Source organism: Gouania willdenowi, chromosome 20, assembly GCF_900634775.1.
Source record: "Gouania willdenowi chromosome 20, fGouWil2.1, whole genome shotgun sequence".
NCBI classification, from domain to species: Eukaryota; Metazoa; Chordata; class Actinopteri; order Blenniiformes; family Gobiesocidae; genus Gouania; species Gouania willdenowi.
The window spans coordinates 5,939,506-5,951,811 of record NC_041063.1 but is presented as its reverse complement, the minus strand read 5'-3'; the positions used below and the strand labels follow the sequence as shown (position 1 = coordinate 5,951,811).

The window sequence follows — 12,306 nt, the reverse complement described above, 5'->3', positions numbered from 1 at the left end:
TGATTAGGAAGTCTAACAAGGTAACCATGAGATGAAAAACCAATTAGATGATATGTTTTGGTGTATTTTTCATCTCATTTAAGACATGGGTCAAAACTGATCCATTATCATTCGAAATGCTAACAGAAAGCTAACACAAGAGGAAGTTATTTAAAATGGGTCAGTAATTGTGATTAATTGTCATTGAAACTTTATTATTTTAGTAACTGAAAACATAATTATAATTGACTTTCAGGGGATACATGATAATTGTAATTTAATTGTAATTGGAAAAAATGCATGTCAATGTGATCGTAATTGAGTTGAAATTAAACATGGGATTATTTAAGACGTAATTGTAATTGAAAAATGTAATTGACCACAACCCTGTCAAAAACAGACAGAAAAAGTGGTAAAAAAAAAAGGTTAAAAGTGCCACTAATAGAACATTTAGTTTAAACTAACAAATAATGGGCATGACAAATCATGAATGTGGTTAAATTGTAAAAAATAAGCACGAAATATGGTGAAAAAAGGTTAAAAGTGACAATAATGGGTCAACATTTGTGACATTAGGTGAAAAAGTGGTAGAAAGGGTTTATAAGTGCTGAAAATGTCTTGAAAGTGGAAAAAATGTGCAGAAAAGGTATTAAAATGTGACAGAAAAGTGTCAAAAATGGGAGTAATGTAGCAAAAATGTATTAAAAGGGGCAAAAATATGGCAAGAAAATTTATGAAACTAGGTTAAAATATGGCAACTTTGGTGTAGTTGCAAAAAAAATTGTAAAAAATAAGCAAAAATGGGCTCAAAAAATATTCTTAGTTTCTTGAAAGCATCTGGAGACCCCCTCCAGTGTCTTGAGACCCCAAATAGGGCCCTGACATTAAGGTTGAGAACCCCTGGTCTACAGTACAGAACTGGTAATGTCTCTTACCGTTTTAATGGCAGTTTGGAAATTTTAATTCTTACATTTAAACAGTTTTCATAAAACGGTGATAAACTTTGTTATAATATTTTTTGTAAAATAAACAATAAAGACACAATCCAAAGGTTTTTAAGTTATCTGAGACGTCTAGGCTATTAAACAATGTGGAAAAATTGTATTTCTTTTCAATTTCACCAATAGTATACGTAATTTGATTTTCCAAGTGTTTAGTATTGGCCTCATCTGTATCTAACAGATACCTAATAAATATAGAAATATACAACAACGGCAGAATAAAGATGCACCAGTGTCTTATGAATCAAATATTGTTAACCAAAGGCAATGTTTGGCTATTTGTGGGACATTCTTAAACATAAATATTCAGTCAATAAATCATAACAAAAATATTTTTAATAATCAGTGGCCAAGTAATCCTGTGACCCTGTAATAACTGATAACTGCACAACTCTACTGTTCTTACACTGCTGATTTAAAAATGAATTTAAAACTTATGCAGCTATGTTTTTCAAATCATTTATTCTATTTCTTATTTCTCTCTCATTTTTGTACAGATACTGCCTCAACTCAATTTTTTTCAACACTGTTGAAAATGTATATGATTGATAACCAATAATAATAATAATAATAATAATAATAATAATAATAATAATAATAATAATAATAATAATAATCTGAATCAGAAATACCAGGGGGAAATTACTTATGTTCCAGAGGCTTGAAAAATATTACAAATGAAAAGAATTAAAAAAGCTAAAGAAAAAAAGAAAGAAAGAAAGAAAGAAAGAAAGAAAGAAAGAAAGAAAAAAAAAAAAAACATTATTAGGAAAAGGACTGTTAATTAAATACGCAATACATACAAGTGCACTCATTACAGTAGAAAATAATATTACAAATATACAAATATAATGCAGATATATACAAGAATGAAGAAGATGTCAGGTTAAATAATTAATAACTATATATATATAAATAATTATAACAATTTGTTATTATTATTATAAAAACATTGATGTAGAAAATAGACATGCTTTTATTTTGAAGAAATTTCATCGGAAGTTGTAGTTTACAATGTGTTTATCTTGATGTTGAATCCATCATGGGGTAAATTCCTCAGTAAGTAACGGGACCTTCCAACAGGGCCGGTTCTACAGAGGCTTTTCTCTGTAATATTTGACTAAAAGTTAAAGGACTGTCTGTATTTTCCTTCTCAGAGCTGAGAGGAGGACATACTTTATTAGTTTTGAGCTGAAGGATAAACTTCCATAACTTCCATGGTCAGGGTCGGGTCGCCCTGTCCCAGCAGATTGCACTCATCCCGGGTGATGGAGGCTGGCTGAGCCGCTGACTACAGCCATGAACTTCGGGCTCCCCGCGAACTCTCTGCTGCTGCTCCGTGCCTGTGATGAGGGGGACTATGAGACGGCCCGGGGGCTCCTGGAGCCAGGGGCCCACAGGGAGTCGGGCCGGCAGAGCAGACAGAGGTCCGAGGCGGGCTCAGAGTGCGGCTCTGCGGACAAGTCCCTGGTCCCGGTGGACGCCACGGACGAAGAGGGAAACACCGCCTTGCAGTTCGCCTCAGCCGGCGGCCATGAGCACCTGGTCCGGTTCCTGCTGAGGAAGGGGGCCTCGGTGGACCGCCGGAACCACTACGGCTGGAGCCCGCTGATGCAGGCTGCTAGGTGGGTAGAAACACCGCAGATTAGAACTGAAAACAGACTTTAATACAACAAGTCATCTGTCAAAGTCACAAGTTAAACTATCAGACTTTTACACGTTTAATTTATAGATTATTGATCATGATCTGAGCAGAGATGGACAACTTTTATCACTTTACCAACATGCCTGTCATTATTTAGAACAATGACCAATATTAACATTAACATAGGAACAAACAAAGGATTTGTGGGTTTTTGTTTTCGTGTTGTACATTTGTCTGTCATTTTGTGTATTTTTGTAATAGTTATATTTCCCCATTAATTTTGTGTCTGTATTTCTGTTGTCAGATTGTGTTTTTGGAGTCATTTCTGTGTATGTTTTTACTCGTTTTGTATTATTTGTCTGTTTTTTTGTTGTGGTCATCTGTGTTTTTGGTGTCATTTTGTCATTTTACTATTAAAATGTTGTTATTTTTTAGTTTTTTTTTGTGTAGTTGTCCTGAGTGTTATTGTAGTTTTTCTCACTCATTTTGTGTATTTTTCTGTTATTTTCCTAATCGTCAGCTGTTTTTAAAGTCATTTTGTGTGTATTTTTCTGTTGGTATTTGTTTTACATATTTTCGTATATACAGTATGTATTCTATGTTTTTTTTGTTATTTTTTGTATTTTTGTAGTTGTCTTGTGTGTTTTTGTCAGATTATGTTTTGGAGTCGTTTCTGTTTTTTTCAGGTTTTTTTGTAGTGGTAGTGGGTCTTTTTAGAGTCATTTTGTGTGTATTTGTCATTGTTTTCATTATATTTCCTGTTAAAATCTTGTCATTTTATATACTTTTCAGTTTTTTGTGCATTTTTGTAGTTTTCCTGGATGTTATTGGAGTATTTTTGTTTATTTGTGCACTCATTTTGTATGTTTTTCTGTTATTTTTGTAGCAGTCAGGTCTTTTTGTGTATTTTTTGTTGTTTTATACATTTTCATAATATTTCCCTGTTAGAATGTTATTTTATATATTTTTAGCTATTTTGTGCATTTTTGTAGTTGTCTTGTGTGTTTTTGTAGTATTTTTGCTGTTGGTATGTGTATTTTTTTTGTCATTTTGTGTTTGTGGAATATACTTTGTTGAATATTTACTTGTTATTTTTTGTGTATTTCTGTTGTCAGTTTGTGTTTTTGTGTGTATTTTTGTACATGTTTCTTGCATTTTTCTGTTACGCAGTGGTCATGGCATGTTTTTAAAGTCATTGTGTGTTTATATGTTATGTTAAAATGTGTTAATTTTTTATTTCTTTCATTTATTTTGTGCATTTTTGTAGTTGTCTTGTGTGTTTTTTTTAGTATTTTTGAATATTTTATAGTTGTTTTATATATATAAGTAATGAAACCACTGTGACTGCAGCTTTTAAACTTTATTTTAGATTAATTGGAAGATTTTTTCCACAACTCTTAAGGATTTGATGTGAACTTTCTGACTCCACAACAAGCGTTTGGATGAGATTCTGTGTCGTTAGTTAACATTAGTGTGAGAGTGAAGCTGACAGTGAGGTCTCTGTATCTTTAATGTTTTACAGCTTCTCTCACCTCCACTTGAACAGTTTCTCACAATGGATCATTATTAAAGCAGAAAATCTTCAGTATGTTGACATTAGAGCTGACACAGCACTTTGTTAGAAGGTGTTTCTTTTCTTAGCGCGAAGCAGTAGAAAATGTGTAGAGGTTCAGACTTAAGATTTTTGCCTTTTTTAGTTTTAATTTAACTTAACTTTGGCAAGTGTTCAGAATTTTGTGTTTTTATGGTCATTACTGTGTATCTTTGTACTCATTTTGTATATTGTGTGTGTTTTTCTTTGTTTTATACATTTTAAAAAATATTGTCCTGTTCAAATGTCCATCCATCCATCCATCTTCTCCCGCTTAGCCGTTTCCGGGTCGCGGCGGCAGCATCCTCAGTAGGGAGGCCCAGACTTCCCTCTCCCCGGCCACTTCCTCCAGCTCTTCCGGGGGGACCCCGAGACGTTCCCAGGCCAGCCGAGAGACATAGTCTCTCCAGCGTGTCCTGGGTCTTCCCCGGGGGCTCCTTCCGGAGGGACGTGCCCTGAACGCCTCACTAGGGAGGCTCACTAGGGAGGCGTTCAGGGGGCATCCTAACTAGGTGCCCGAGCCACCTCATCTGGCTCTTCTCGATGCGGAGGAGCAGCGACTCTACTTTGAGCCCCTCCCGAATGACTGAGCTTCTCACCCTATCTCTAAGGGAGAACCCAGCCACCCTACGGAGGAAACTCATTTCGGCCGCTTGTACCCGTGATCTTGTTCTTTCGGTCATGACCCAAAGTTCATGACCATAGGTGAGGGTTGGAACGTAGACCGACCTGTAAATCGAGAGCTTTGCTTTTTGGCTCAGCTCCCTCTTTACAATGACGGACTGGTGCAGACTCTGCATCACTGCAGACGCCGCACCAATCCGCCTGTCGATCTCTCGCTCCATCCTTCCCTCACTCGTGAACAAGACCCCGAGGTACTTGAACTCCTCCACCTGGGGCAGAACCTCATCTCCAACCCGGAGAAGGCACTCCACCTTTTTCCGGTCGAGAACCATGGACTCGGATTTGGAGGTGCTGATTCTCATTCCGGCCGCTTCACACTCGGCTGCGAACCGATCCAGTGAGAGTTGAAGGTCACGGTATGTTGGAGCCAACAGGACCACATCATCTGCAAAAAGCAGTGATGCAATACTGAGGCCCCCGAACCGGACCCCCTCAACGCCCTGACTGCGCCTAGAAATTCTGTCCATAAAAGTTATGAACAGAATCGGTGACAAAGGGCAGCCCTGGCGGAGTCCAACCCTCACCGGAAACGATTTCGACTTACTGCCGGCAATGCGGACCAGACTCTGACACCGGTCATACAGGGAACGAACAGCTCCTATCAGGAGGTTCGATACCCCATACTCCCGGAGGACCCCCCACAGGAATCCCCGAGGGACACGGTCAAATGCCTTTTCCAGGTCCACAAAACACATGTGGACTGGTTGGGCGAATTCCCATGACCCCTCAAGGACCCTGCTGAGGGTGTAGAGCTGGTCCATAGTTCCACGGCCAGGACGAAAACCACATTGATCCTCCTGAATCCGAGGTTCAACTATCCGGCGGACCCTCCTCTCCAGTACCCCTGAATAGACCTTACCGGGGAGGCTGAGGAGTGTGATCCCTCTATAATTGGAACACACCCTCCGGTCCCCCTTCTTAAAAAGGGGGACCACCACCCCGGTCTGCCAATCCAGAGGCACTGCCCCCGATGTCCACGCGATGTTGCAGAGTCGTGTCAGCCATGACAGCCCCACAACATCCAGGGCCTTGAGGAACTCCGGGCGGATCTCATCCACCCCCGGAGCCCTGCCACCGAGGAGCTTTTTAACCACCTCGGCAACTTCAGCCCCAGAGATAGGAGATCCCACTCTCGGGTCCCTGCGCCCTGCTTCCTGATTGGAAGGCGTGTCGGTGGGATTGAGGAGGTCTTCGAAGTATTCCCCCCACCGATCCACAACGTCTCGAGTCGAGGTCAGCAGCGCACCATCCGCACCATACATAGTGTTGACGGTGCACTGCTTCCCCCTCCTGAGACGCCGGATAGTGGTCCAGAATCTCCCATGTCCGGGCTTTTGCCTCAGCGACCGCCGTGGCTGCACTCCGCTTGGCCCGTCGGTACCTGTCTGCTGCCTCCGGAGTCCCACAGGCCAAAAAGGCCCGGTAGGACTCCTTCTTCAGCTTGACGGCATCCCTCACCCCCGGTGTCCACCAACGGGTTCGGGTATTGCCGCCACGACAGGCACCGACTACCTTGCGGCCACAGCACCGATCAGCCGCCTCAGCAACAGAGGCACGAAACATGGCCCACTCGGACTCAATGTCCCCCGCCTCCTCCGAGACATGGTTGAAGTTTTCCCGGAGGTGGGAGTTGAAGCTCCTTCTGACGGGAGACTCTGCCAGGCGTTCCCAGCAGACCCTCACTATACGTTTGGGTCTGCCGGGTCTAACCGGCATCCTCCCCCGCCATCGGAGCCAACTCACCACCAGGTGGTGATCAGTTGACAGCTCCGCCCCTCTCTTTACCCGAGTGTCCAAGACATGCGGCCGCAAGTCCGATGACACGACTACGAAGTCGATCATCGAACTGCGGCCTAGGGTGTCCTGGTGCCAAGTGCACATATGGACACCCTTATGCTTGAACATGGTGTTTGTTATGGACAATCTGTGGCGAGCACAGAAGTCCAACAACAAAACACCGCTCGGGTTCCGATCAGGGGGGCCGTTCCTCCCAATCACGCCCCTCCAGGTCTCACTGTCGCTGCCAACGTGAGCGTTGAAGTCCCCCAGCAGAACGAGGGAATCCCCAGAAGGAGCACTCTCCAGTACTCCCTCTAAGGAATCCAAGGAGGGTGGATACTCCGAGCTGCTGTTTGGCCCATAGGCACAAACAACAGTCATGATCCGTCCCCCCACCCGAAGGCGGAGGGAGGCTACCCTCTCGTCTACCGGGGTAAACTCCAACGTACAGGCACTAAGTCGGGGGGCAAGAAGTATAGCCACCCCGGCCCGGCGCCTCTCACCATTGGCGACTCCAGAGTAAGTAAGTAAGTAAGTAAGTATTTATTTATAAAGCGCTTTTCAGAATCAGAATCAGAATCAGAAGAGCTTTATTGACCAGGTACAGTTTAGAACAATACGAGGAATTTGACTAGGTAGTTGCAGTGAAAGGAGACACATCAACACACCGGAGCAGCCATTTGCGGCGCCCACATATTTAGGTGAAAAAAGGGATCAATAACAGGAGGAGAGGAGGGGTGAGGGGAAAAAAAACTGCCAGTTTGAAACTGATTTCCCTAAACAGAGAAAGCAGTGTGAAACCAGGAAAAAAACCGCCTCTGCAAACATAAATGTAAGCATGACACAGTCAAACAACTCGAGACAAGGCATGTAGGAGGGGTTGGGTGGGAGGTTGGCTGGGGGAGGGGGTCAGGTGGGAAGAACAACAGGAGTCCAGCCGTTTGGGGACATGGGCGTGCTGCCAGTCGGCGCTGCAACCACGCCTCCATGCAGCTGGGGATGGGAGGTGGGGAAAGATGGCCGACGAGGCATTTGAAGTTGAAGACCTGTAGCTGCGTTACTGACAACCAGATGACGTGTGGAAAAGTTCAGCATCAACAGTTCCAGGAGGAATGTAGGGAAGGAGCGGGGGGAGGGAGTGGGGGGTAAGAGCCGCCGTCTGCAGAAACTTCCTGGTGATAAGAGTTGAGACAACCTTGGCTTTAGCCTTGGCAGCTGGGGAGCCGAAAGGGAGATAAGCAATGTGATTTGATACAGGCTATGTTAATTTCCAATAGCCTTCTGTCCTGGGTCTCTCTGCTGTAATCCAATGAGTGGCCTAGTTTCCACTTCCAAGCCGGGTCTCGAACTTCTCCCAGTTGTTATCCATAACGCGTAGACGATCCAAAAGCAGCTCTTGCTTGCTTTTGATATCGATCAACACATGAGTCTGAGTGTTCAGAGCCCTGCTACATCCTTCAGAAATCACTGGCAGCTTTTCCAAAACAGTCGCCAGCGTAGTACGGACTTTTCGATAGATTAGGAAGCCACCAGTTCCGATCAGCAGCATGCCTACTATCATTATTCCAATCATGTAGATGTCCTCCACGTCTTCCACGGAAAGGATGGACAGACACACAACTCGCCACTTGTTCCAAGGGTCAAGTGTGTATCCAGCCGCAAACGTCCCGCTTGGACATGCGGGGTCACCACCCCTGGTTCTTTGCGTCGAAAAAATCTGATCGATAGCACTGAGAGACCAACTAATTAATTCCATTATTCCGGTTTTGGATGAGTTGCAGAGAGAGGCTCTTGTTAGTTTCACAAGACCTGACAAAGCAGCAGCTGGGGAAGAGATAAGGCGGAAGGGAGGGAGAAACAGAGAGTGCGACTGACCTCGTCGAGAGAAGCAAGAAGAAAAATCACAAAGTGCTGTACACAGAAACAATAAACATACATTTACATCACATGTGTAGCATCATAAAAGGGCAGTAAAAATTAAAAATAAAATCTTGTTAACTAAAAGCTTTTTTGAAAAGCGAAGTCTTCAAATGTTTTTTAAAAGTGTCCACGCAGTTCATCTCCCGGAGAGACTGGGGCAGACCATTCCAGAGTCTGGGGGCTGCAGCCTGGAACGCCAGGTCTCCTCTGGTTTTAAATTTAGTTTTTGGGAACCTTAGTAGACCCTGACCTGAGGATCGAAGGCTGCGTCCTGAAGTGTAGGGACACAACATGTCTGAAATGTATAGAGGAGCCTGGCCATGCAAAGCCCGGAAAGTTAGAACCAGTATTTTATATTCAATCCGGAAATTGACAGGGAGCCAGTGCAGGGAGGAAAGTATCGGGGTAATGTGTGATGTTCTGGACGTACCGGTCAAAAGTCTGGCAGCAGCATTTTGAACCAAAGTAGAAGAGTAGAAGAGAGTCCAACCCCTGTCGAGAAGGCTGGTTCCAGAGCCCTTGTTATGTGTCGAGGTGAGACCGACTATATCTAGTCCGAACTTCTCCACCTCGCACACAAGTTCAGGCTCCTTCCCCGCCAGAGAGGTGACATTCCACGTCCCTAACGCTAGCTTCTGTAGCCGGGGATCAGATCGCCAAGGCCCCCGCCCTGGACGACTGCCCGATCCACACTGCACCGGCCCCATATGATCCCTCCTGCGGGTGGTGGGCCTCAAATGTCATTTTTTATATTTTTCAGTTACCAGTATTTTTTGCATTTTTGTAGTATTTTTATGGATTTTCCTTTTGGTATGGATTTTATATATATAAATTACGCCAAAAACACACAAAAAATACATATATGTATTCCTGTTATTTTTGTGTTTTGGAGTCATTTCTGTGTATTTTTGTACTCATTTTGTATATTTTTCTTTTTTTTTTTTTGGTTAATTTTTTGTTAGGGTCGTGGGTGTTTTTGGAGTCATTTTGTGTGTTTTTCATTGTATTATTTTTTTAAATATATTTTCCAGTTATAAATTTTGTAGTATTTTTATGTATTTTTGCTGTTGATATATGTTTTTTTGGGGATTTTGTGTGTGTTTGGAGTAGTATTTTTGTTGTTGTTTTAGATATTTTGTCATTATTCTTGTGTTTTTTTCAGTTAGATAGTTTTTTGGAGTCATTTCTGTATATTTATGTACTTGTTTTGTATAATTTTCTTATTTTTGTAGTTGTCTTCGTTGTCGTGGGTGTTTTTGGAGTCATTTTGTGTGTGTTTTTCTTTTTATACATTTAAAAAAATATTTTCCTGTTAAAATGTTGTCATTTTATATATTTTTCAGTTAGTTTTTGCATTTTCTTCATGTATTTATTATGAATTTTTGCTGTTGTTATTACTTTTTTTTGGTGATTTTCTGTGTTTTCTGAGTCATTTGTGTATTTTTGTTGTTGTTTTTCAATATTTTCCTGTTGTTTTTGAGTATTTTTGTTTTCAGATTGTTTTTTGGAGTCATTTCTGTGTATTTTTATACTTATGCATTATTTTCTTTTTTTCTAGTCATCTTGGGTGTTTTGTAATAGTTTTGTTTATTTATGGCTCAGCTCATATTTATCCTCCACATTTGTCCTGTTATCCTGTTTTCTTGTTCACTATTTTATTTTATTTTAATTCATTTCCTTCAGACATTAGAAAACAAGTCAAACACACAACTAAAACATTGATCGTTGATTATAAATACATATTGGAACGTTAAAATGTGATCATTGTCCAATCGTTGGCTCAGATTTGGTCACCTGACCGTGGCCCACATCCTCCTGGAGAACGGAGCAGAGATCAATGGACGGAACCGTCTGGGTGCTAGCGTCCTCACCATGGCGGCTCGAGGAGGCCACGCCCACGTGGTGAAGCTGCTCCTAGAGACGGGCGCCTACGTTGATGACTACGATCATCTGGCTGCAGCTGGAAACAACAACAACAACAGCTGCAGGTTTGTCTTTCGGTTTAAGTCCCTGTAGCGTTTAGGGGTTTAAAGATTAGTTTTAGCAATGATTCGATTAGATTTGAGTTCATTTAGAACGATTCCATCTCAAACAATTCAGTGACTTTTGATCCAAAATAATAATGTGTACAGTGTGAGTGAAATAAATCCCTGGATACTGGACTGTACAGGTGAGCTTTCATAGATTCCTGATGTTTCTAGTAAGGCAGTGGTTCCCAAACAGGGGTATGTGTACCCCTTGGGGTACAGGAGCAGATTGCAGGGGGTACTCAGAAAGATTTCCTTTTTAGGCTATTTTGTGGACAAATTCACCACAAGCTCTATTGCTCAAAAAAATACTATATTTTCTTGTAATTTCTTGAAACAAGATTATTTAATGCTGTAGAGGCCATGTTAAAACACTTCTGACAATAACAGATAATAATTAGCTACATATTACATAGGAGACCGTATTAACTTACTACTGAAGTAATCATTTAAAAGTTGCTTTGGATTTAAAAAATAATAATAAATTCCACTTCAAATTCCACTCATTGTTTTAAATGTGTAGATTATTTTTTAGGGAAACAATGTTCAAGACACAGTTTGGAAAGTGTGCAGATTAGAATATTGTATTTTTGGAGTCATTTCTGTGTATTTTTGTACTCGTTTTGTATATTTTTCTGTTTTTTTGGTTTGTTTTTTGTAGTCGTGGGTATTTTTGGAGTCATTTTGTGTGTTTTTTGTTTTTTTATATATTTCCTGTTATAATGTTGTCATTACATGATATATTTTTCAGTTATTGTTCCTGTGATTCTTGTGTTTTTCATTGTTAGATGGTTTTTTGAAGTCATTTCTGTATATTTTTGTACTTGTTTTGTATAATTTTCTTATTTTTGCAGTCGTATTGGGTGTTTTGGTGTATGTTAGATTAATACTTAGGGAAACAATGTTCAAGACACAGTTAAGGGTTTAGGAGCGCACACTGTTCCACAAATGAAAAATCATATAAAATTATGGAAAAAGTACTTATGATATGATGAGGGGGTACACGGGACAAAAAAGATTGGGAACCACTGTTGTAAGGGAATTGTTGTACTTATGGACATAAACAAACAAGTAAACAACATTTAATGTCAAATGTATTTGCATTTTATTTGAATAAAGTCCAACCAACACTTCAGTTTAAATTAACAGGATGTGAACTTTTTCTGCTCTTGTTTTCAATAATTAATACGTTTTCAATAAAAATACATATTAGGTTTATGACTCTTCTGCTTGTTTTTTTTTTTTACATCAAAATGATACAATATTGATATAAAAAAATGAAGTGCAACTAACATCTGTTCAGGTTTAATGAGCAGTGGTTGAACCTGATACTTTTCCTTTTAACATGAGGCTGCTGCAGAGCTAATGCTAACGAGCTAACGCTACTAAAGTGTTTCCACACACTGGATCCCAAAGGTGGTACAATCCATTACTCGCTCACCGGCTGTAATGTCTTTATTATTTAAAGAGGTTCTAATACACATCTATATAAGTCTGCTGTGCTTAAATCCAATGTGTTATTATTTCCTTGTATCGATATAATCGTTTGATGACCTTTTAAAACTATTTTAGATCCATTAATGTCATCAGGAAGGACAACTTGCAGAGTACAGATCGATGTAGTTGGATTGTAGGAATATAAATGGATTCATCGATCTAATGGATGAACTGTTACACCCT

At 40.9% G+C, this 12,306-nt stretch overlaps 1 protein-coding gene across 2 annotated transcripts in view; it reads left to right on the top strand.

Annotated features, from left to right (window-relative positions):
• Positions 1-12,306, top strand: part of anks6 (ankyrin repeat and sterile alpha motif domain containing 6) — a 47,042-nt gene that overhangs the window by 14,822 nt on the left and 19,914 nt on the right. The window contains exons 3-4 of one of the 2 annotated variants that reach the window (XM_028434758.1): positions 2,206-2,605; positions 10,384-10,587. In XM_028434758.1, coding sequence (XP_028290559.1) covers positions 2,280-2,605; positions 10,384-10,587 — 530 coding nt within the window. In that variant the 5' untranslated portion in view covers positions 2,206-2,279. Of the gene's footprint in view, positions 1-2,010; positions 2,606-10,383; positions 10,588-12,306 lie in introns of those variants that run through there. The other variant, XM_028434757.1, reaches the window with a different exon arrangement.